At 53.2% G+C, this 22,742-nt stretch overlaps 7 protein-coding genes across 7 annotated transcripts; 4 read left to right on the top strand and 3 right to left on the bottom strand.

The window, feature by feature from the left end:
• Window positions 1-555: 555 nt before the first annotated feature.
• CTHT_0057040 (uncharacterized protein) lies at window positions 556-1,179 on the bottom strand (the record flags this gene model as incomplete). The annotated part of the gene is made up of 3 exons (XM_006695964.1): window positions 556-790; window positions 861-973; window positions 1,042-1,179. The coding sequence occupies 3 exons, from the start codon at window positions 1,177-1,179 to the stop codon at window positions 556-558; spliced, it is 486 nt and encodes a 161-aa protein (XP_006696027.1).
• Window positions 1,180-1,519: 340 nt separating this feature from the next.
• CTHT_0057030 (uncharacterized protein) lies at window positions 1,520-2,769 on the top strand (the record flags this gene model as incomplete). Its single annotated transcript, XM_006695963.1, has 3 exons — window positions 1,520-1,542; window positions 1,595-2,693; window positions 2,749-2,769. 3 exons carry the CDS (start codon window positions 1,520-1,522, stop codon window positions 2,767-2,769), a joined length of 1,143 nt encoding a protein of 380 aa, XP_006696026.1.
• A 991-nt stretch (window positions 2,770-3,760) lies between these two features.
• CTHT_0057020 (uncharacterized protein) lies at window positions 3,761-6,649 on the top strand (the record flags this gene model as incomplete). Its single annotated transcript, XM_006695962.1, has 3 exons — window positions 3,761-4,886; window positions 4,950-5,015; window positions 5,937-6,649. 3 exons carry the CDS (start codon window positions 3,761-3,763, stop codon window positions 6,647-6,649), a joined length of 1,905 nt encoding a protein of 634 aa, XP_006696025.1.
• Window positions 6,650-10,508: 3,859 nt separating this feature from the next.
• CTHT_0057010 (uncharacterized protein) lies at window positions 10,509-11,456 on the top strand (the record flags this gene model as incomplete). The annotated part of the gene is made up of 1 exon (XM_006695961.1): window positions 10,509-11,456. One exon carries the CDS (start codon window positions 10,509-10,511, stop codon window positions 11,454-11,456), a length of 948 nt encoding a protein of 315 aa, XP_006696024.1.
• A 1,795-nt stretch (window positions 11,457-13,251) lies between these two features.
• CTHT_0057000 (uncharacterized protein) lies at window positions 13,252-16,599 on the bottom strand (the record flags this gene model as incomplete). Its single annotated transcript, XM_006695960.1, has 1 exon — window positions 13,252-16,599. The coding sequence occupies one exon, from the start codon at window positions 16,597-16,599 to the stop codon at window positions 13,252-13,254; it is 3,348 nt and encodes a 1,115-aa protein (XP_006696023.1).
• Window positions 16,600-17,802: 1,203 nt separating this feature from the next.
• On the bottom strand, window positions 17,803-20,012 carry CTHT_0056990 (putative dynein intermediate chain protein; the record flags this gene model as incomplete). The annotated part of the gene is made up of 2 exons (XM_006695959.1): window positions 17,803-19,812; window positions 19,899-20,012. 2 exons carry the CDS (start codon window positions 20,010-20,012, stop codon window positions 17,803-17,805), a joined length of 2,124 nt encoding a protein of 707 aa, XP_006696022.1.
• Window positions 20,013-21,405: 1,393 nt separating this feature from the next.
• On the top strand, window positions 21,406-22,129 carry CTHT_0056980 (uncharacterized protein; the record flags this gene model as incomplete). Its single annotated transcript, XM_006695958.1, has 3 exons — window positions 21,406-21,432; window positions 21,784-21,991; window positions 22,056-22,129. 3 exons carry the CDS (start codon window positions 21,406-21,408, stop codon window positions 22,127-22,129), a joined length of 309 nt encoding a protein of 102 aa, XP_006696021.1.
• Between the last annotated feature and the right edge of the window lie 613 nt (window positions 22,130-22,742).

The raw sequence follows: 22,742 nt of genomic DNA, 5'->3' as shown, positions 1-22,742 counted from the left end.
CAACGACAATAGAGTGTACTATATTCGCCATGATACCGACGACATTTTGCTGTATATATAAGATATCCCGGACCGGCGGATAGACGGGGTTTTTGGAGAAGACAAAATGCGTTTGTTCTACTCACTTAACTTTAGCATCTCTACTTGCTCCTACTGATGATGCGGCATCTTGGCTCGGTGCTTTTTTTTTGGGGGGGGGGGAGAGGCATTGGGTTTTTGTTCCAGAGAGCACAAGGTCACCACATCCCATCCAGTCCTGCCAGACATCGTTTGTTTTCTCCATCTTCCAGTTTTATCAACTTGTTTTTGCACAACTCCATCAGTGCTTAGGATGCCGAAGTTTCTATAGATACAACGAACTGTTAACGCCTCTATGGGACAGCAAAAAGTGACACAGCAACCAATCCGACAGAGCACATAACAAGGGGTATCTTTGCTCTCCTCATTCCCCCCTTCAACCACGAACGCACCCTAATAGCAAATGAAGATAGCAAAGAGACAAGCATCCATCAAGCAAAATCGATCACACCGCAACTCTTGTCACATGCTCACCTCTCAACCCCTGATCAGCTCCTGCTCTTCCGTATCCGGATCCTTCTCCCCATTCAGCTCCGCAATTAGCCCCTTAATATCTTCTTTCCTGCCTTCATACAGCGTACTCAATTGGATACCGAGATTAAGCATCCTCCTACGCTGAGCAGCCACCTTGTTGGCAATTTGGGTGAGGATACTGTCACGGCGCTGGAGGGCTTCCCGCAGACGGTTGAGGTGGGAGAGGATGATTGCTGAGCTTACTACTTGTCAATTACTTGTCCAGATTATGGTTTGGGAAAGGTCATAGAGTGGAATCAAAAGCATACCGCAGGGCATGGTGCTTGGCTATAGAGCTGCGCAGACGAGCCTCGACTCTGGCGATGGCTGCGCTGTGGGCAGCCGACAGGGCCGCACGCTTTTGATTGCGGTTTTCTTGGGCCTGTGGAGAGTAACAATCATGTCAGCTATATATATGATCCATTTCACTGGTTGCACCAAAAAGCATACTTTTTTCAGACGAGCCCTAGCCGCACTAGCTTCTCTGAGACGGCCATTGTAAGCTTGGTACTCGATGTCTGAGTCAGAGTCCGCTGTTGTGGCTGCTCCTCGACCTCGTCTCTGTTTGGTGTTCGCTGTCGGAGCCATTATGTATTTCTCTGGTATTGTTCTGCTCTAAATTTTGTCTGTCTACTCTCTTTTCTGCTTAAACCTGTGAGAACCAATCTCACTTCACCCAACGCGGAAGGCAGGTGGGATGCACTTACACGATCAAATCGATGCCCCACCATGTGTCCTTGGCGCGCAATCCGACCCTTGCGCATGTGCCAAGACCATCCCAACTCCAGGGCGGTGAGACTTGGCAAAATCTTTTTGCACCTGCTCTCCGCCAAAATTTAATGTTCCACTCAGACCGTGAACATCGGGTGCTCCCTGCACGCTGTTGGAACACCCATCGCTCGGCACGTCTGGGCGACATCTGGCCACAATGGGTCTCGCTGCCGCTAAGAAGTGAGGACACAACCAATTACACGCTTGTAAAAACTTGACTGACCCCTCGCAGCAAGAAAAAGATCGGCCTTGACCCTAACAACACCAAGTGGTCGCGCAACACTGAGACCTTCGGCCAAAGGATCCTTAGAGCCCAGGGCTGGAAGCCCGGTGAGTACCTTGGCGCAAAAGATGCGCCTCACGCCGAGTTCCACACGGCCGCCAACGCGGCTCACATCAGGGTGGTTTTAAAGGAGGACAACCTCGGTCTCGGTGCGAAACGGAACAATGGCGACGAGTGCACCGGCCTGGACGCCTTCCAGGACCTACTAGGCCGATTGAATGGCAAGAGCCAGGAGACTCTGGAGTCTGAACGGAAGGCCCGTGAGGAAGTGAAGCTCAACCTCTATGTTATGAAGAAGTTAGGGCCGATGCGGTTCGTCAAGGGCGGGTGGTTAGTCGGTGACCAGGTTAAGGCTACTCTTGAGAACGAGAGCGCGCAGGAGAATTCTGAAGATTCGAAGGAGAAGAGCCCTTCATCCGAGTCAGCAGCCGATGCCTCCAGCATAGGGAAGACCGAGCAATCTAACGACGAAGAGGAGAAGGGCCAAAAGAAGGACAAGAAGTCCAAAAAGAGGAAGGCCGAGTCAGAGCCTGAAGAGGAGAGCGAAAGCTCCAGGGAGAAGAAGAAAAAGAAGAAGGGGAAGAGAGAACAGAAGGACAAGAAGAGGAGGTCAGATTCTGAAGGTGTCGAGTCGGAATCGAACGGAGTGGATGGCTCAGAGGATCGGAATGGAAGCAGTACGATTGCTTCCAGTGTGAGCAAAGATGCCGAAACTGGCAGCTCATCTGAGTCGAAGAAAGATAAGAAAAAGGAGAGAAAGAACAAAAAGAAGGACAAAAAAGAAAAGAAAGGGAAGAAGGACAAGTCTGTGTCTGACTCTGGTGCTGAATCAGGGGAAAGCATACCCAAAGAGAAGAAAAAGACGAAAGAGAAAAGCGCCGATGCAGTCAGCTCGTCAGCTCCTACACCGACCGAAAGCAGTGTACCTACGCCCAGCGGGAGCGGTTACTCTACTCCAGTACCAACCGGGCCAAGCCGCTACCTAGCGAGATCAAAGTTTATTGCTCAGAAGAAGATGGCTTTTACGGATAGCACAGCGCTTAATCAGGTAAGCTTTACACTGGAAGCCCAGATTTAGAGGCATACCAACTGACTTGCCACAGATTTTCATGATCAAGTCATAGTCAATGCATAATAAATATACCACGATTGTTTTCATCCACGTTTACAGGCTTATTGGATTCTGTTGCGACATATTGTTTCGTTATTGTGGATATGGAAGGTCTGGCACAAGTGCCAATGCTTAGACTGCTTGCTTCCACTCATAGACCGTGCTCAGCCTAGCCCATAACCTCGTAATATGACCGGGCTCTCGACAGTCACCTCCTCGGCATCAAGCTCGACTCAACTACTAAGCCATGAAGAAACTCACCTGTCTTCAAGCCAGGGCTGTCTAGATTTAACCTATGTCTGGACAGATTGGAAACCAAAGGAGACTTCAACTGGTCCCGAAACTTCTGCTGTACCACCTAAGTTCATTGAAGCGCGAACGTTCATGGATCTAAAAGCATGATCGAAGATATGGTCCGTTATATTCGCCCCACTGTTTGTGAAGTTTGTCTTTGTCTGGCCTAACAACTCAGCCAATCGGTGCCATTGCTCTTCAGGACTGCCTGGCTCAGTGTTTTTCATCCGGTTGTTTGAACAGCTCTCTGGCGGGAAAAGGGCAGTCACCTGGTCAGAGCTTTATCAATTTCTATTTTGACCTTTCCCCCTCTTTCGACAAACTTCAGCGAACTCGGTCCTCAAAAAATTCGCCTGAAACCAGTCAAGGGCACCTTTGCCTACCATAACTTGGGTGTCGACAAGTTGACTTCTCTTCTCAGTGGTTCACTAGACGAGATTTTTCGGCTGCAATATCACGGAACAGATCGCAATCGATAACCTGACCAATATCACAAGCGCGGTCAGCCACGCTGGCATATTTGCTGCGTGTGCGAGCAACGACCGACTCACATCCTTCATCCGGGAGGTTGGCTTTGCTCACCCTACGTACGTCTCGGGACAACTGAGACACGACTACATCACCTTTCACAGCTTCTAGACTACGAGCACACCAATTTCTCGGGCAGAAGAAATTGGTTGGCTTTGCCCTAGCGGTCGGGCTAGCTCGTCATGGGTTCCATTCAACCAGTTGCTCAGAAGCTGACATTCTCTTACGCCGATGCCCTCAAAAAAGGGCCGAGGACTGTGATAGCCCCAAAAAGCAAGCCACTTTCTGACCAGAGCGAGGATGACAAGTCCAATCTGACGACACCGCCGACTCCGGCTGCACCCCAAACTCCTACTGCACCAGTAGCTCAAATAGACTTGAACGATAACACTACAACAGCGGTCAATCATCAAGAGCCAGAGACTCCGGCAGCGTCGGAAGAATCAGCCCCGTCTCATGATACAGAGATATTGGATGGTGAGAAAGTAAAACCAGCTGAACAGAAAAGTCATGACGAGCCTAAGCTGGCGCTGCGGCAACCACTGGTATCCTATGCCGAGGCTGTCAAAGGATTGAGTTCGACTCCAAAGGTCAAATCAGCCCAAGACAAGAACAGTAGCAAATCAATTGGTGGGCCTTTAACACACCGAAAGAATGCTAACGCCATGAACTGGTTGACCACGCAAAGTCCCGTGAATGGAGAGTCAGTCAAAGCACAGAGTCCAAAACTTCAGCAAATTCCCATCCCAAACCTCATAGTCAAGAGAGCGGCCATGAGAAAGGCAGTTCAAGCAGCAAAGGTGGCATCTCAGCGAGCGGCAGCTCAAAAAGAAGTCACTCGGAAGACTGCTCAAAAGTTGCATTCACAAGTCCTTAATGGGCAACGTGCCTATCAGCAAGAGATCGCACAAGCTGAATTGGTGCGGCGATCGGAACTTCACCCTGCAGCTGCCCCATTCAAACCGATGGCGGCTCTCCAGCAGACCTGCTTCCAAAGCGACACCTACGTGCTCACTGCTGCAGACAACATGTGCAGTCAACGGCTGCTAACCAGCACAGTCGCTACCACAACCCATCTCACTCATGTGCTGATGGCACAGAAATGCATGCATTGCAAAGAGATTGGTCTGTATCCCGCTGCCACTATCATCCATCGTCCCAATGACGATGGCTGGGCATCTGCAAGCTTCTCCCCTGAGAAAGTTCAGACGGATCAGAGCTTCCACGACCGGATCGCAATCAACTCTCAGAAGTACGTGGATGGATCTCCAGATCAGAAACCAGCCCAATCTCGCATCTATGACAGGCGTTCGTCCCAATGGTACCCTCGTTACTATGGAAACGGCACACTTCACTTAGAAAATCATGCAGCACTCATCGAGCAGTCTGCCACCAATTATGCCAAAAACGGGAATATTGATGGGAATATTGATGCAGGTGACTGGGCAACTGGTCCTGAGCGCTCAAAAATCGAGCCAAAGCATGCAATTCAACGCGAGAAATCTGTCCTTAATGCTCCCAAAAGTCGACCGGCCCGTCACTGTCCAATCCAAATACAACCCAGGCTGGCTGATTGCGGTATCGTGAGCACCCACTCCTCAACATTTAAACGGGCTCGTTCTGCCTCTGTTAGCTCATTCTCCTTTTCACGAACTTCACAGAGGCCCTTCGAGCATTCCCCACGTTCTCAAATTCCTTACCGCCGACTGTCTTCATCCACCCTTTGCAACCGCTTCTGTCGACGGCTAGCAGAACACAAGATGGCTACCATTCGTGTTATCGCATCTCCACTCTTATCCGCACTTTTCCTCCCAAACCCTCGCCTACGTTGGCGAATGAAAATGAATTTGGCCATCCGTCTATTTGATCAGGGTATCAGCAGTCTTTCTTCCAGCAATCATGGCGCCGACGTTGTCATCATTTGTGGGGAACGGCAATGGACGGTCCACTCTGAGCTTTTGTTACGAGAGTCATTCTGGCTCCAAGCAGTGCTGAAGCTCGATGGTGTGAACTTTTGCTGGTCGAGAATCACTTTGCATCTCCCCGAGCATAATCCTGAGCTCGTGGGCATAGCCCTTGACTGGGTTTATTGCCCCGGTTATCTCCGGGATTCTCCGGAGGCGGGAAATTCAATGCTGTCAAAAATACAGTTTGATCGCTTCCCGGAAGGGGCCCCAATTTTCACTGCTATTCGCTACTACTTAGCAGGCAGATGTTTAAAAATTCATTCCTTAATGTATTCCGCTTGTGCCGCTCTCAACGAAGCAGCGAAAAAGCTGGGAGAGCACTTCTCACGCCTGCCATGGCTAGTTCTCCCATGCAAGCATGACAATCGTCATGTCTGGCTTTTCGAGGCAGACAAGTTCTACGAGCCCCTCAGGGAGGGGCTCCTCCTAATGTACAAGGAAGAGGGTGCAGACATGCTTCCTCTTCGAGCGGCGGTCGCAAACGTCATTGACGCTTGCTTGATGTACTTGGCGCTGAGCGACCAGTTTCAACTCGAGCTCCAAACGCCAGTATGGTCAAGCATCCTCCTTCCAAAATTGATTCAGGACAACCAACGCTTCGCTGAGATGGGGCTTCTTCCTCCACTTTTGAAGGACCCGATTAGCCAGGCGGAGTGGGAAGAACATCAGGGTGAGGCCACCCTGTTGTTGTGGTATGAGGCCTACGGTCCCTCGGGGTACGAGAGGATCAAAGATCTTCACGAGTTTCATACCGCCAGGACCACCCAAACTAAAAAGTATCTCGAATCCCGAGAGTACACAGACAGCTTATCAGGCTGGGACATTTATAATGTTAACCTTGCTCTTTCGCACATTGATGAGGTGGCCGATGGAGTGGTCATTGACGCAACGCAGACGTACTATGAGGCCAACGAGGCCGAAATGGAACGGGAGCATTACCACTATAAGGTTTGGGTTGGCCTGCCTCCCGAGGTTGAGCCTTCAGAATCCGACTACGTCGTCTCCCGGCTTGTTGTTCAAGCTGGCCAAGAGAATCCCTTGCCGGAGGGTTTATCAGCCAACTCCGAGAGCCCCAGTAAGCGTTCCGATGCCCCTGGCCACTGAATCCGAGGACTAAGTTGGCTTTTCCATTCCACTACAATTCTATTCTTCCTCCGACAAACACGTCACCATCAAGTCGATGGCTTTACCTCAACTTTGAGATCAGTGGGATGATCAACATCTTCACTGGGTCTCACTACACCAGCAGACACACATACACGTTCACTCACACTCATCACAGACTCACCCACTCAAACACACAACAGCCATATGTTTAAACACACTCACGCACTAAAACAAAGACATAAAGACTTTACAAAAATCGGTCTATCTGGAGTAATCTTCCTCGAGCCAGCGTTACTCTTCTGTTATCTCTACAGCGAAAATCGCAGCAAAGGCAGTTAATACAGCCAGCATCATTTTCATCAACACCAGTATAATGATATCCACGTGCCTTGTGACTGTTGACTGCCCCCTTCAGTGCCTTGTCTCTTCCCATATGATAATGACGATAGCAGCGGTTGCCTTGTTATTGTTATATGGATGTCGCCCATGACCTTCTGCATGCTGGCATATGGGGAGAGATATACTGTTTACTTCAGGGGTTGCGTTGCTGGGGTAACCAAGAGATTCTTCCTTCGACAGTTGCCACCACACACCTACTGTAGAGGGTCGTCTAGGATCATGACGTCATGGGCTTTCCTGATGTATTGCTGTCATTCCATTCAGAAAGCAAGGGATGCGTTTCTTCAATGCCTATTTTTTTTTTTGTCAAATAGTTATTTCCTACGTATGGCAAACAGTGAGAGAACAGAAGAGTGACAATATTCCCATCTGAATTTCCAGATCACTCACTATCGCAGTCTACGTCAACCAACATCAGACAAGGCATCCACACTTCCGTATCTAGCCTCCTCAAACTTAAACTTCAATGGCGCGTTAATCCTGTGAACCTGCCTCCCTGTTGGCATCCTCCCACACAGGCCGTTTACCTTGTGGCTGCTGAGTGGGGAGGAGCGATGGACCTGTTAGACCACACTATTTCTTGGCTTCGGCCAGCCTAGAGGAACCCCTCCCAGTTTCCTTCCATAACACCATGTCCTGTATCTCATCCACACCGTGCACTAGGCTTTCCAGCCATGCAGGGCCATCCATCCGTTTCCAATCAACAAGGTAACTCTATTATCCTAGTCCTTTCTGTGGTACCGTCTTCCCTTTCACATGGTAACATTTTCGGTTCCACAGCGCTACACTCTGCTGTAGCAGGTTCGAGGCAAGATGTTTGCTAGCCACTCGGGTCTTTTATGGAGTAGTTCGAGATCGAACGTAGAGCTAAGCCAAGGGCAAATTGCGGGGGTTCGTGTGACGTTGGCTGGTGTAGTTTACTGCGCATATGTGTTTCGTGCTAAGGAAAGACTCCGAAGTATCTTACGAGGAGTCTAGAGAATATTGTTGATGTTGGGGCTTCTCAACAAGAAGTAGTTAAAAGAAGCATGGAATTTCAATGTTTACCTGTGACCGCGACCAAGTTGCTGTCCAAGGCCTTGTGTCACCCTGGCTCAAAACTTGATTTCGGGACTTGGGTGAGTAGTAGGTGCTCCTCTGGCCAAGAGTTGATCAACGACCTTGGACCCATGGCTTGAGTAAACAGAATCAGGAGCCCTGACTCAATGACAATATTGGATCCTGTGGAGAGAGAGCCTTGTTATTCATGACCGTGCTCCCGGTGCGCCGACAACGCCGATCAGCACTACCATATGGTGTGTATGACAAGACATAAACCGTATATGCGAACATTCAGGTGATGTCTTTGATTTATTACTCTGCATGAGCCATCTTACAGCCTCATACCCAGCTGTTTTCCTACAGTTTTGAAGATATAGTGCCCATCAACATCCGGTGATAAAAGATAAGAGGATATCTCCGATAAGACTTCATTTCACGCTTAGATTCACTTTCAGTTATATCACAATTGACTGGCCTGCTGTCGCAATCTCAGCTGAGAACGGCTGCAAGCCCTTTATCTCATTCGGCCAGATTGACCAGTCACCGTCAAGCTCGGGACACCACCTCTCTCCGGCCTGGCGAGCCGTGGCTTGAAGGCTTGCGCTAACGCATGTTTGCCAAGGCTGTCTGGGAGATTGACTAGCACATGGAAATTGCGGCATGGAACATCCTTCTTGTAAAGGCGACGCGACTTCTCGGCTTTCGAAGCACTTAGTACATCCAAAGAGTAGGTATCTTACAGCTGCTCGACGGTTGCTCAGCTACGTAGCATATAATTATTATAACTACCTCTATTGAGAACATGGATAGAATAAAAGAGGCTCCAGAGCATGTCACGATGAATTTCTATGCATCAGTGCTGCCGTACTGAAGCTCTGCTCCAACCGACGGTACCGATGAGCAGTCGACGTGGCTCTGCAGCATGCGCATAGGTCTGAGACTACGATAACCGTTATTCCATCCAATGACAAACGGCAGCGGCGGATATCTGTTCTGTGGCAAAAGTGATGATGATGCATGCCATGGGACTACGCAACGCATCCGGTCAAGAGCAAGTCCACGGGTCAAGGTCAAGGTCAAGTGAGGGGCAACGCCAACAAGGCCATTGTGACCTCTTTTTTCCCCTCACGGATCTCCATTTGCACCGATCCCATTCTACAGATCCGTTAAATAGACTTTCTAATCCAAAAAAAATCAAATCCCAACCGATCCGTAGCCAAGATTGCCACCTGTCAGTTCACGTTCAACTGCGTCCCATCGGGTCCCTTCGACGTTGCCCGTCTGTCTGCAGCTTGCTGTTTTTGCTTCTCTCCATCTGCGTGCAGGGTGGGTCTCTACCCCGCATGGCCGGCCGGTTGGGAGCCCGCCAAGTGGAGCTCTGACGTCGGGCTCGGGACTTAGCTCTTTCTTATTGCGGCAAAGTACCAGATACCTGCGGGGTCACCTTTGTCTGCTGGCGCGTGCGGTATTGGGGACTATGTGGGGTCTGGAGAGGTACCCCTGGCCGGTGAAGGGTGGCTCACTGTGATTGGCTCAATGAACACTGGGGAGTCCACTTGTAAATACGCTAACCAATCAAATCACATGCTGCCAATGATCATCGCAGAGGCATCAATGGCTTCCTGGTTGTGATGGGCAAGAGCGATAGAGGCAAGCAGCTGGAGAATGTGCGTTTGTCATCAATGACTCCTGAATCGGAGGAGATGTGGCTCTCTCCCATCTTAATTTCCCTCTCGACTTTCTTTCTTGTTTCCTAAAGCCATTTTTCTCCTTTCTTCCAGTCAGCAATTCTCCTGACACTATCGCTGTGTCACCGCCCCCCCAGCAACCATCGAGTCAGTGACCGTGTCACACAGATACCCCGCCCGGTCCAGAACATCGCCGCTAGCAGCGGACGAAGACAAAGAAAGTGAAGGAGTCAAGGGGCTCCAGTACCTCTCTACGGCAAAATTAGGGCAGTCAGAGGTTGAAAGGGTTTTGATCCATCAATATCATTTCCAAATCCCATCGATCCAGCGCCCCATCGAACGAGACGGTGCCGATCAGGCTGAGCTGAGGATCTACGGGTCTCAAAACGGGCACAGTCCAAGAGAGTTCACAGTCCACCGACACCACACACTGCCCGTGACACAAAGACAAGTCCATCTGTTCCGCCGCCAACTCCCGCTGCCGCCATCGTTCGACCCCCATACATCTTCCCATTTAAGCGTTTCATCTCCGGGCTCGTCCCGCCCTCTGCCCAGCTTCGCTACCGCCCTGCTCGAACCATCTCCCGCTACAGAACATACGAGTCTGCGGCTCTTGTGCGCCACCCCCGATCCGCGCACCGCGTCCCGTCTTCTACCGGAGCCACATCTGCAGCCCTACGGGGGATATAAGTCTGTTGTCCTTTCAGTAGTCGTCTACTTCCCTTACGATGTTGTCAGACACCGGAAACCAGCCCTCCTCCAACCAGGCCGACGAGATGGCTCGCACCCAGCGCCGCGGCTCGATCACGTCGAGCGCCTTCTCCAGCTTCTTCCGGAACAACTCCGTCTCGCAGGTCCCTCCCGTGCCGTTCGCCACGCCCCTGGCGACTGCCGCCATGAGTGATCACCGCCGCCGGATGTCCGTCGCTGCCATCGGCCTCTCGGGTACCTCACCCACGACCCCGTCAGCCCTGCTTCGTCGCGCGAGTTTGTCGACCAACGACTCTTCTATTGATGAGAGTGCTGTCGACGACGACGAGCCCCGTCCCGCTGCGCCCCCTTTCCCTCGCCGCATGAGCTTCGGTGCTGCTACTGCCGCTCAAGCTATGCGTAGTGTCCGCGGTCCAACAAGCCCCGGTCTCAATGGTAGGCAACAGCCACAGTCCCCAGCGACACCAACGACCCCGACGACCCCAACTGCCGCGAGCATCATGATGCGGCGCGGCAGCCACACGTGGGAACAGATCATGTCGTCTGCCCAAGCCCTCCAAACACAAAGCCATCAAGCCCAGACACAGATCCAGTCCCAGGCAAGCACCGCCACTTTATCCAGAACCTCTTCTAACCTCTTCTCTTCTTCTCCTGCTCGATCAGACCAAGGCTTCAATTGGTCCGATCAGCTTAGGTCGCGTGCCGAGAGCACCGTGAGCGGCGCCGCGCGGGCGTCTTTCTCTTTCCCCTCTGCCTCCATGGCAGGCTCGCCGCCTCGTCCTCCTATGCCCGCCCCTCAGGCTGCCGTTGCTACTGCTGGTGTTGGTGTTAGCCCTCGTCATGATAGGGCCAAGTCCGTGTCAGATATGCCTGCGCCGCCGGCCCAGCCGCCCAAGCCCCGTCAGCCACAGAAGCCGGATCATTTCCAGGAGAGGATCTTGAAGGGAGATTTTTATATGGACTAACTAACATGACTGCGTGGATATCGTTTGGTTTGTTTTCCATGCATACTCTGCGCTGAGTTTGATATTTCTTGTTCGAGTACTGTCTTTCTTCTTTTTCTTTTCCACCCCTGGGAAGCAAAAGGATTTATCTCGACGCTTTCTCTCTTTGAGACATGGGTTTTGTTCGGCGTTTGATTTGTTTGAATCGCAACGGTTAGGCGTTTACTCTGAACGGGAGTTTGCCACTCCAGACTGGACTGGAATGGGTTGGAATGAATGGGTTGTTGGGGCTCTCATCACCATAAGCAGGCATCACCCCCACCAAAAATTTCTGAAAGCAATAGTTGGCGTTTACTTGATGGCAAGGTTCGGTCAAGGATCGGTCATCTGGGCGACATCACGTCAACAACATGAGTAAATGAGCATTTCATTGGGTTCGGGTTCATGGTTGGGATTACCTATCTCAGGATGGACATGAGGCGATAGGCATAAGGAAGGCAGAAATGAATCAAGGATGTGCTACTTCTCTATTACGTTGACTAACCACTTGTGAGCGAAGGGATATGAAACGTTTGTTTTAACGCAACCAAATCAGAGTGTTTTAAGTCTTTGCACAAAACAGTCTGGAGTCTTCTAGCTTTTGGGGTCGGCTTGGCTCAGCGTTGTTTGTCTGTCTTGAGCTTTGTGCTTCTTCTACTTACCTGAGTATCCAGACTGGACTGGCAATGGAGTTGGGCTCAGTTTTAGCTGTGTATTAGCATTATTGAGAATTGCCATTTCCATATTTGACACAATCACATAAAAGTACTTGGATACAAGTGAAATGATTCTCCTTGAACTTTTTCTCGGCTGTCATTTAACGCTTTGTCCTCTATGCATTGGAGTTGGACAGTCTACTACTTGACACAAAGACCCAAGACCAGGTTACTGCAACCATCACCTCACCGGACTGTGATGATGAAAAGACTTGACCTTGGCACCAAGTTCAAGAAATACATGGCTCGGCACACTTGGACTGATTACTGAGCTGACTCGATCCTCGATGATCATGCCTTGACTGACAGAGAGCACAGTTGAACTAGCTGTTTGGAGGACAGTCTGCTCTATTGTCCTCGCAGCGCACCTCGCCTTTCCTGCCTTTCCTTCCCTCCCCTCATTGGTGCCATGACCCCAAGTTGGGATGAAAGCTAGTTCTTTTTGCGCCATCCAAAAATTAGACGCTGCGGCTTCTCAACAACTCGGGAGACTATTTCCTCGACCAAGGGACAAGACGCTAGGTATACAGCGTGTTACTACCACACCACAAGCAGGCTCAAGTTTTGCAGTAGCCTGATGTCGATGAACAGGATCGCACAACAGGCTATATAGTCCCAACCCTGCTCAATACAATAAAGCATAGTTGAGTTAGCATCTGCGACTTACGGCTTCAAACTTGCATTGCGCTGGACGCCGGGTTTGATTTGGAGTTGAATTCCCGACCCAAACTAATCTATCATTTTGGTAGTGCCCGAGAGAGTAAAGCGGTAACTTATCTACAAAAGCATAAACTAAACTAAATGGTATACCTTAAAATGATCCTCCTCGATCTCAAAAAATCTAACGCCTACTAACACAGCGCCTCGACCGGCAAATAATTGAAACCTAGAACCCTTCAAGTCAGAGCAACAGTTTCCTAGTTAGTTCCAGCCACAAAAGTCTGCAATCCTGTTTTTCTTACTATTAGCATTCATCATGATCATACTCATTCCTTCATCCCTTCCTAATCATTATTCTCCCCTTACTCTCTTTTTTTTTCTGCCTCCATCCCCCTCTCAACTCAAAACCCATACCCCCCACTAGCCCCCTGCTCCGCATTTCCCCCCGACCCGGCCGTGCTCCCGGCAACCAACCCATCCATTGCTGTCTGATACCCCCCTGCCCCTGCCCCAAACCCAAAGCTCCCAATACCAGGAAACATCCCACTCGTATCGGCCCACCCACTCAGCGTGAGATCCATTGCCCGGGCGAAGCCGTCGCCCAGATTGGCATAGTCGTAGTCGAAGTCGGCGGCGGAGTTGATTGAGAGGAAGAAAGGTAACGGGTTTAGGGTGGGGAAGGATTGCGGTTGGGTTGCTGTTGATGGGGGGGCTGTGGAGGACCAGGTTGTTGTTGTGTTGAAGGGGTTACCAGGCGTTGGGGCTGAGCTGGCGGTGGTAGTGCCGAAGTTGGAACCTGCAGCTGCGGAAGGTTGGGTAGCTCCTTGAGCTGTGGCAGACCTTGAGTGGGATGGCATACCAGACTGAGAGGGATGTGGGTGTTGAGGGAGGGTTGTTGTGTTGAACGGAGGCGTGGTTGACGACGAAGGGAGGGGTTCGATTGAGGAGGTTGCCGGGGGGTTATTGCTCGAAGACGGGGCCGAGGAGTCGTAGACTGGATGCTGGCGCAGCCAAGGGTTGTGGGCGACAGGGGCAGAGGTTGAGCTCGACGACAGCAAGTCGGACGCAGACCGTGTGCTATTAGCTGCGGCTGTTGCTGCTGCTGCTGCTGCTGCTGCTGAGGCGGCTGAATTGTTCGTCGCGATCTCAGAGAGCAGCTGGAGAGGCGTGCTCGCAGCAGCGCTATAAGTCGGCTGCTGCGGTGGCAACGACGGCGGCAGAGCAGGTGTGCTGGAGCCCGTCCTCTCTCCGTTGCTCTGCTTTTGCGGATACGGTGTCGGAGGGGTACCCGCCGAAGAAGGGGGTGGTTGCGCCGCATGGCCGGACTGCTTGTGCTTATCGAACCAGCTCCGGATCAAGGACAGTACTACGAGAAACTTCGCAGCGGGCCGGCTACGCTCATCGGCTGCTGTGGCCCTGAACTTTTCGTGCAGCGCCTCCAAATGTTGCTCGACCTTCATATTGTCGCGGTTGATAACCTTGCCAAGCTCGCTGTTGGGCGAGGAGGCCGCGAAGTACATCTTGATGAGGACGACGACAGCATATGCGACCCGGACGAAGTTGAAGACGGGCAAACAGCGGATCGTGGCTACGTCGAGGGACAGGAAAACATCAAAAATGCCGTCGATGGCTGTCAAGCAGGCCGACAGGGCGTTGATATGCGCTACCGTCAACGGCGCATCTGACCCGAGGAAGACATCGCCCGTCGCGTTCATTTTGCAATCATCATACGGATCATGATGCGTCACGATCTCATGCATGTACAGACTCAACACATGATACGACATACGCAGCGAAGGCTGCTGCAGCTCCTTGGGCGTGGCACTCTGCAGCCGTTCCAGCTCACGTTCAAACCCGCGTAGCACATATTGCGTCCTAGCATCAGCGATGTTCGGGGTGGTGGTGAAGTCGTCCATAGAGAACTGCACGCCAACCTCCTCGGCCAGCTTGTGTGCCAGGATTAGCTGGCACAGCAGGCGATCGGTCGGCGCCGCATCGGGTGACGTCTCCAGCACGTCGATACATTCGGCCAGGAAGGGGGACCAGCGGATCAGGTTAGGTCGGTGCAAAGCCATGGCGGTGTTAGTCGCCAGGAAGTAGCATGTTACCCAGGCTCGACGGGCCTCGATGGTGGTCGGGTCTGGTAATGGGGACTTGCGCAGGGGATGGTCGCGCCAGCTGATGGCAAGGTTACTCTTGAGCGGATGACGGGCCTGTTTTCTGCGGCCCAGGCCAAGATCAATGGCCATGACGGCAGCGACATGGACGAGCTGGTAGAACTTGAGCTCTTCGAAACGCTCAGGAGGCCAGTACCAGATGACGGCGACCTGTAGGGCCTGGACGAGCTCCAAGCTCTTGTTACCCAGCACAATGATCTTCTCGGCGAGGGTGACCATAAGCTCCTTGGTCAGTGTACGCTGCAGGTTGGGCAGCTCGGAGGACGCGGCGGCCATGACGGACAGGAAGAGCGTTGGCTTCGTCGCGCGTAGCTCGGCAGCCGTCATGGTTGGAGGGAAGACTACGCCTGGCAGATGTTGGCACATACGTAGGTTGTAGCGGGCAAATAGCTCGGTTGCCAGTGTCATCGTGATAATGCCCCGGTCCACGATGTCCTGCTGTGGGTGGTTTAGTTCGCGTTCCCGAAGCCTCTCCCGGAGGGTGTCGTCCCGGTCAGGGGCAGAGCTAGGCGGCGCCATGCTCGGACAAGGCCCCCGGATGAACAGCCCTCCTTCTTCACAGTCCTTCCGCTCGTCAAATTTCCTCTTTGTACCCTGCTGCGTCGGTCCCGCCACAGCAGGCCTCGACTCTGTAGGAGGAGGCGCTGTACTGGTTGTCACGGCAGCAGGAGAACTACGCCCAATCTCACTCCCATTCACATACCTACCTCCTCCAACTCCACTAACACTACCTCCCAAACCTCTCTGTTCCTGCGCATCTCCAGCACCTCCTGGACCGCCATTCCCAACCCCCGACCCGAACAACCCTGCACTCCCCCCCTCAGGAACAGCATATCCAGCTCCCAGCCCGCCCCTCGAAGCATGCAAGCTGGCTGCCAACGCATCGATCTTCCTTTCCAGCTCTGCGACCCTGCTATCCGTCTTCTTCTGCCTCTTACGTGTGGGCTGGGTCACCACACACTGCCTTCTAGCCTTCACACACCGGCGACACGGCCCCTCCGGATCAGACGGGTCAGAGTCGCAGCGCACTTTGAGGCTGCGGCAGGACTCGCAGGCGCGGGGCTTTTTGTTGCTATTGGCGTGCGGGTTAGGGGGGTCGGAGGGATGCTGGGTGTCTTCGTTGGAGGAGAGGTTATTATCGGGAGCATGGGCGCCGGGGGTTGAAGAGCAGTCTTCGGGGATGCTTTGGCTGTGGCTGTTCGCCTGGGCGTCCGCGACGGCAGGGGATGGCTGGCTGCCGGAAGCAGTGGATGCGGGTGTGGATGTTTGGGGGGAGCGAACATGCGACTGCGATGGAGCTGCTTCGGGGCCTTGTTGGGGATGTGCGTACGCGTGGGCTTGGGATTGGGTTTGAGGCTGGGACGGCCATTGGGATGAGGATTTTGATGCTGCAGTCGTTATCGAACTCAAGCTACTGCCAGCCGAGCCCGGCGTCGCGCCGGCATTAGCATTAGCATTAGCATTAGTGTTGTTGGTACCGACATTCGCCGTGCTCGCTGCCGTTGCCGACCCAACCTGCGCCCGCGCAGCATCGACACTGCGGAGCACGGGGTCTAGTGCGCCGGCATCCATGAGGTAATACCCTTTCCCTTTCTTAGCTCAGCTCAGCTAGCACCTCCGTGCTCGGAAACTGGATCGTCGATGAGATCGCTTGACTATCAGTGTATCGTCTCGGTAGCTGCTGCGCCGACGAAGAGGACATGAACCATGAACGACGGCGATTCAGCAGCCGATGCGCCGATCGAGAGCCTTCCGCATTAGCGCAGACACAATCGGCGCCGTGCTCCCGAGACATCCGAGGGCTGGGCGTTGGCCAGCGACGTCGTGCGCGGTTGGTCGTACAGTTTTTCCGACTCAGAACCATGTTGAGCTAAGAAAATTTTGTATCCTTGCCGAGAACTCCCGGAAACGGCGTCCGCACGAACCACCTCGGCGGCTGGAAACTCCGACATGGCCCGTGCACATACCATCATAGAGCTTGTTAAGGTCTTGGCTGCGCCCTTGGCACAGCAATATTTCCCAAACAAGATCAGCTTGCAATCACATGAGAAGAGAGAAAAGTGAGATGCCCAAACAAGAATTGAAGAACATTTGCTTAAGAGAGGAGTTCGCAAGAAGAGAAAAGAGTTAACTACGAACTATTCGTGAATGGATCTCTTGCTTACATAAGCAATCTCTCCTCAAAGCCTCAAGGTTAGCCTCAGGGTTAGGGGTTGACTGCCTTTCACGATGAAAACCTGCCAACATCCGACATGATCATTACTAGAACAGTTAGATGGTTCTGTATTTTGCAGTAATATCAATGCTCTAATTGGCTTGTACATAGCACATACGACCATACCTGCTGGAAAACTCGGGATCCCGTCCGCTCTCCCATAGATAAGCCAGCAAGGGCGGGGTTAGTACTCAGGTCGGTGACGACTGGGGAATCCCCCGTGTTGTATGTTTTGCCCTTGTCATCTCTTTACTCTCTTTTTTTTGTGCTCTCTGCTGTCTTCTACATTGTATTCTAGGTTGCAGTTTTCTTATTTAACTGGGTACAGGGACAAAAGCTAGCACCTGAAAATGTTAAAGCTGATAGCAACCATAAACCGATGGTTTTGCATTTAAACATGCTCCCTGTCTTTAAAACTGCAGTCATTAAAGACAGTCAAAACCATTCGAGCCAATATAATAAGCATAAACATCGGTATTGATCACAATATCCATCATTATCTCACACTCCCTGTAAAGTGGAGGCAAAACCCCTCCTCAAACACTACCTTCCAACACCTCCTACATCCCAACTCCATCCACACTGCCCCCCGCCTCAAGCCTATTTACCAGCTTCTTTACCGTCCCCCAATCCTCATTCCTCAACCCCTCCTTGCCCCCCAGATCCGGCCCAACCTCAAACATACTCACCACTCCATCCAACCCCCCAGTAGCCAACCTCTTCCCCTCACTCGGCTCCCAAGCAACCTTATTCAGACTCTTCATCCCCAACAGAGCACCCCTATCCTTCCGAGGCGTCGGCACGACCCGAGCAACGGGCTCCTCCGTCTCGACGGTGATGTCCCATATCTCGAGCGTGCCTGCCCCGTCGACGAGGCCAAACACGCCGGGCTTGATGGGCGACCAGGCCGCGTCGTAGACGACGTCTTCGCGGACCAGGTCCAGCAGGGGCGTGACCTGGGAGTCTAGTGAGCCGGTCGTGCTGCCCGGCAGCGGGGCCGTGACGGCGGCTGCGGCGGCGGCTGCTGCCGCTGCTGCCGAGGGGGAGGTGACGGACCCCGAGGAGAGGACACCCGACGTCGCGGCGGGCGCGCGAACCTTCCAGAGCTTGACGCTCCAATCGAGGGAGGAGGATAACACCAGATCGCCGAGATCGACGGGTCCACGGGCGGGATGAAACGCAACGGACATGACGGGGCCAGCGTGGCCGCGATAACTGACGCGGGGATCGACGCCAGCTTTCGCGCCGGCCCGGTCGTACCGGTGGCAGGGGTAGATGGTGCCCTCTTCGGTGCCGACAAGGAAGAACGTTGGGTCGGCCTGGGGGAAGGCCATGCAAGTCGGGGAGAGGTCCTCGGATTTTGCGGGTAAGGGGGCGAGGAGGGTGAGGGATTCTTGGGGCTGGGCAAGCATGTCGACGCTCCAGCCGCAGACGGCGCCGTCGGTCGAGCAGGATATGATATTGTTCGCGTTTTGCGTGCCGACGATGTCGATGCAGTAGACGGGATGGGTGTGGCCGGAGCCGGTAAGCGGGGTTTTTTGCACCGGGGCGGACCGCGCGCGCGTGTCCCAGAGCAGGACCTGGCCGCTGTAGGCGCCGCCGATGATGAGGTTGGGATGGAAGGGGGAGAACTTGGCGGTGAGGATGTCGGATTGGGCGTGGAAGACGAACTCGGGCCGGTCGTGGAGATGAAGGTTCCAGACCTGGACGATACCGTCTGGGTCGTGGGGAGCCGTGGGGTTCTTAGTGTAGGAAGCCAGGAGCAGCTCGCTGAACTTGGGGGAGAAGTCGATTGAGCTTATCATTCGCTTCTTGGACCACCGCTCGTCGTAGAATTGCGCAATCTCTCTGACCTTCCTGCGACCCTTGCCGCCCACGTTGCCGCTCTGCTCATCCTCATCCTCAACGTCGTGTACTTGCAGCGTGTAATCAGTGAGAATGTCGTACTCCTGATCCAGGGCCTTCTCGATGACCTTGGTCGACCGGTCAATGAAGTCCATGAACTCGACCGACTTGGTCACTGCATCCAGCTCTTCGGCAGTGAGGGCCCGGACGGGGAAATTCTGGGCCCCTGACTGCTTAAGCACGCCATCGGCCACGAGCTCCTTCGTCGCCTTGAGCTCCTCCTCAATCTCTTTCCTGATCTTCTCGCGCAGCTCTTCCTCGCGATCGCGCTCCCTCCTGCTTAGCCGCTTGCTAGGCGACGCCGCGGCACCCAGGTCCTCATCGTCAGAGTCACCCACGCCACGCGACTTGCGGGGCGTCCACTCCTCGGTCGTCTGCACGCCCTTACTGTAGGAAATAATCTCCTTCACCGGCGATGGTGGGCACTCATAGACAGTCTGGAGCGGCACCGTCGATAGGGGCTGGGGCTGCGAAGGCAGTTGGCCGGTGGTTGTTGCTGTGATTTCGGAGGCATTGTCGGTGCTGAGCTCGCCAGTGCTAATGACGCTGTTCGGCCGACTGCCCCGTCTCGGCGAGTTGGCGCCGGCTGAACTCGAGAGGATGCTGTCGATCAGAGACTCGATCTCGCGGCGGCTGTTGGCTCGACTGGGTGTCGGAGAGACCAGCTAGATGGGAGAGCGCCCGTCAGCACACGCGATGTCATGTTATATAAGGGCGACAAAAAGTGCAGAGGAGGAGGAGAGGAACCAACCTCGCTGGGGGTTATGCTCCGGCCGGCAGCCTGCTGGGCCCTTAACTCCCGCTGGCGCTTGATCTCTGCGAGCCTCGCCTTCTTAGCGAGAAGTTCTTCTCGCCTTGCCTGCATCTTGCCGGTTTTCTAGGCCATCGCAGTTCTGAGAGAAAGAATGGCGGCGCAAATGTCAACGACTCCCGACTCGATGCCTGTCGCTCCGGCGCGGTGATTACAAGCGGGGTGCTACGGGATATTGGTATCGCCTTCGTAGCAGTCTGCGACTCGTGATCAACTGAGATTACTCCCAAAGCCAATGGTTATGCCCGTCGATCAAGCAAACGGATGTTGGCGCTGTGCTGAAGGTGTTGACGGCGACTCTGGATCGCGTCCGCCGCGACTGGCCACTGGCCTGGCCACCCGGGTGCGTGGACCCACTTCAGATCCAAAGGGGAGGGGAGGCAGGGGTTTTACTGCAGCAACCCCGGGGTGTTTCAATCACATGACCTTCTTGCCCAGGTCGATGTCATGTCTGAGGCCTTGGTGACAGGAAAACAAGTTGGAACTCACGGAATCAGGTTTTACGAACACCTTAATGGAATCCGGCATATCCTTTCGTCTCCTAGTTGCCATAGACACTGGCAGCTGGACCCCTCAAGCTTGGATGCTTTAAAAACCATAACCGTCGCCGCTGTAAGTCCAATATAGCTAATGGAAGACTGTCGAGTTGCTAAGGTTATTAGGAAAGAATTATGAAATGTTATTCGACCTGTTTGAGAATAGATATGAATCGTGACGGTCTTCCAGCTCAGAGATGAGCCTAAAATAAGACAGTTCCAGGCAGAATTCAGGATTGAGGATGAATATTCTCTAACATAAAGGCACGCTCAAATCATCTACCTCACAGAGCTGATCTTACATACCAAAATTTGCCTAAAATTATCATGACTTGATACGGGTCGAATGCTGCTATGATGGGTAGGAGAGCTCTAGGCTAGATGCTTCAAAAGAGTTGTGCACAGCTTCCATATTGAATTTTATATCTTGGCCAGAGGCTCGAGAATCATGTATATATGCAATCTCTTTAGAACCTGTCGGTCTATTCCAAAGTCAAACTTTCAAAAAGTAAGCATGGGCTACAAGCAGAAGAGAGTCCCTAGAAGGAGGGGCAAGTCACTTACACCAGGGTTAGGGTTACCCCACAGCTCTCTCTGTCTCCCCTCCAGTGGACCCTGGCTTCGTCAGGCCGCGGGCAGGGGAGTGGGCCCTAGCCAGGAAAGCAAAAAACCGCGACATTTCCCGAGCTTCAAAACTCGACCTGCTCTCTTTGCCCATCCGCCGACCGAACCGGACCACAGCCCTTTGCGACCGCATCCTCCGATCGACGAGCGAAACGAAACGATCGAGCCCCCGGGCCCCGTCAATCTTAAATTCCAACTCGTCAATTGCTCGTTCATCGGCGACCAAAGAGCTCCCCACGAGACCCGACATCCCAACCCCTTGTTTCGATCCGAACAAATAAGTCGCAATGGCGTCCAAGTCGACTGGTGTCAACGTGAGTTACCCCTCTGCGGCCCGGGAAATCAACACTATCAGGCGTTGTTAGCAGCGGCGAGGGGTCTTCGGTCAACGTCGTCGTCCGCTGCGAAACCCCCCCCCCCTCCCTCCTACGACTTCCAGGACAGGACAGCTTGGACCCCTCCTAGCTACGACCTTGGGCTTCGGACAAGGGGAGGGGAAGGAGGAGGGGCATCGCAGCTGGCAGCAAAGCCGCGATCGTGGGACACGTTGTCTACTACAACCCCGCACACACACAATGCACACATAATTCTACCGTCCTCCTCGTGCTCACAGCCATTGTTGTTGTTTCCGGCGCACAATCCGGCTAACATATCGCGTTCCACAGGTCCTCCGGTGGTCCGCCCTGGGCCTGGGCGTCTTCTACGGCATCTACCACCAGCGCAGCATCACCGCGGCGCAGAGAGCTGCCGCCGAGGCTGCTGAGTACAAGCACAAGGAGGAGTTAATAGCGAAGGCCAAGGCCGCCTATGCTAAGCAGAAGGCCGCCCAGCAGCAGCAGCAGCAGGGCACTGCGCCGGTCAAGTCTAGCGGCCGTACGTTCCCTTATGTCCAGATAATGCTATAAAGCCAGGATTGAATGCTGACTACTCTCCACAGTTGACCAAGACCCAATGTCGCCCGACTTCGACCTCGAGGCCTACTTCGAGGCGCTGATGCAGCTCAAGGAATAAACAAAATTCAATAAACTAGCTCTTTTCCGTTTCGGCGTCGTGTTCCCTCGCACTACAACCCAACACAGTGACTAGCCCACAACACACAAAACACGGATTCGAGCAAGATTTCCACCGTCCTTCGAAGCCCGACAGTTCGGGCCCCGTCTTGCTGTTACTTTTTTCTCCTTTGTTATTATTTATTTTTCCCTTGTTTTTTATGTCTTTGATTGATTGAAGTGCAATGACCAAACATGGGACGTGGGAAAAGACAATCTTTCGCGCTATGACATCCTCCTTTATCCGTCTGTCTGTGCTTGAGGAAGAGAGACCCCAAAATTCGACGATACTATGGGAAAAGGCGGGATGGACATCAGCTCAGGCATATCGGATGACCTGATTGGTTGGTGTGGAGCATTGGGGGGAGATCAGGAATGGGCGTGCGGGATGAGTTCTTGAGAAGACCTATGAGCCAGTCTGGTGGTGAGGGGGTTAGGGAAGGGAGAGCGGGGAGGGAGGAGAAGGAGAGAAAGTGCCTACGTGTCTGCCGGTCGGTTCTTGTCATCAGGCATCTGCATTGGCAAGGGGGGAAAGGTTGCGGTCGTACAAGCTGGGCGGAGGAGCTCTTGGCCCT

The sequence above is a fragment of the Thermochaetoides thermophila genome, assembly GCF_000221225.1.
Source record: "Thermochaetoides thermophila DSM 1495 unplaced genomic scaffold scf7180000011820, whole genome shotgun sequence".
Lineage (NCBI taxonomy): Eukaryota > Fungi > Ascomycota > Sordariomycetes > Sordariales > Chaetomiaceae > Thermochaetoides > Thermochaetoides thermophila.
The sequence above is the reverse complement of the archived record's forward strand: the minus strand, read 5'-3'. Positions and strand labels throughout refer to the sequence as shown.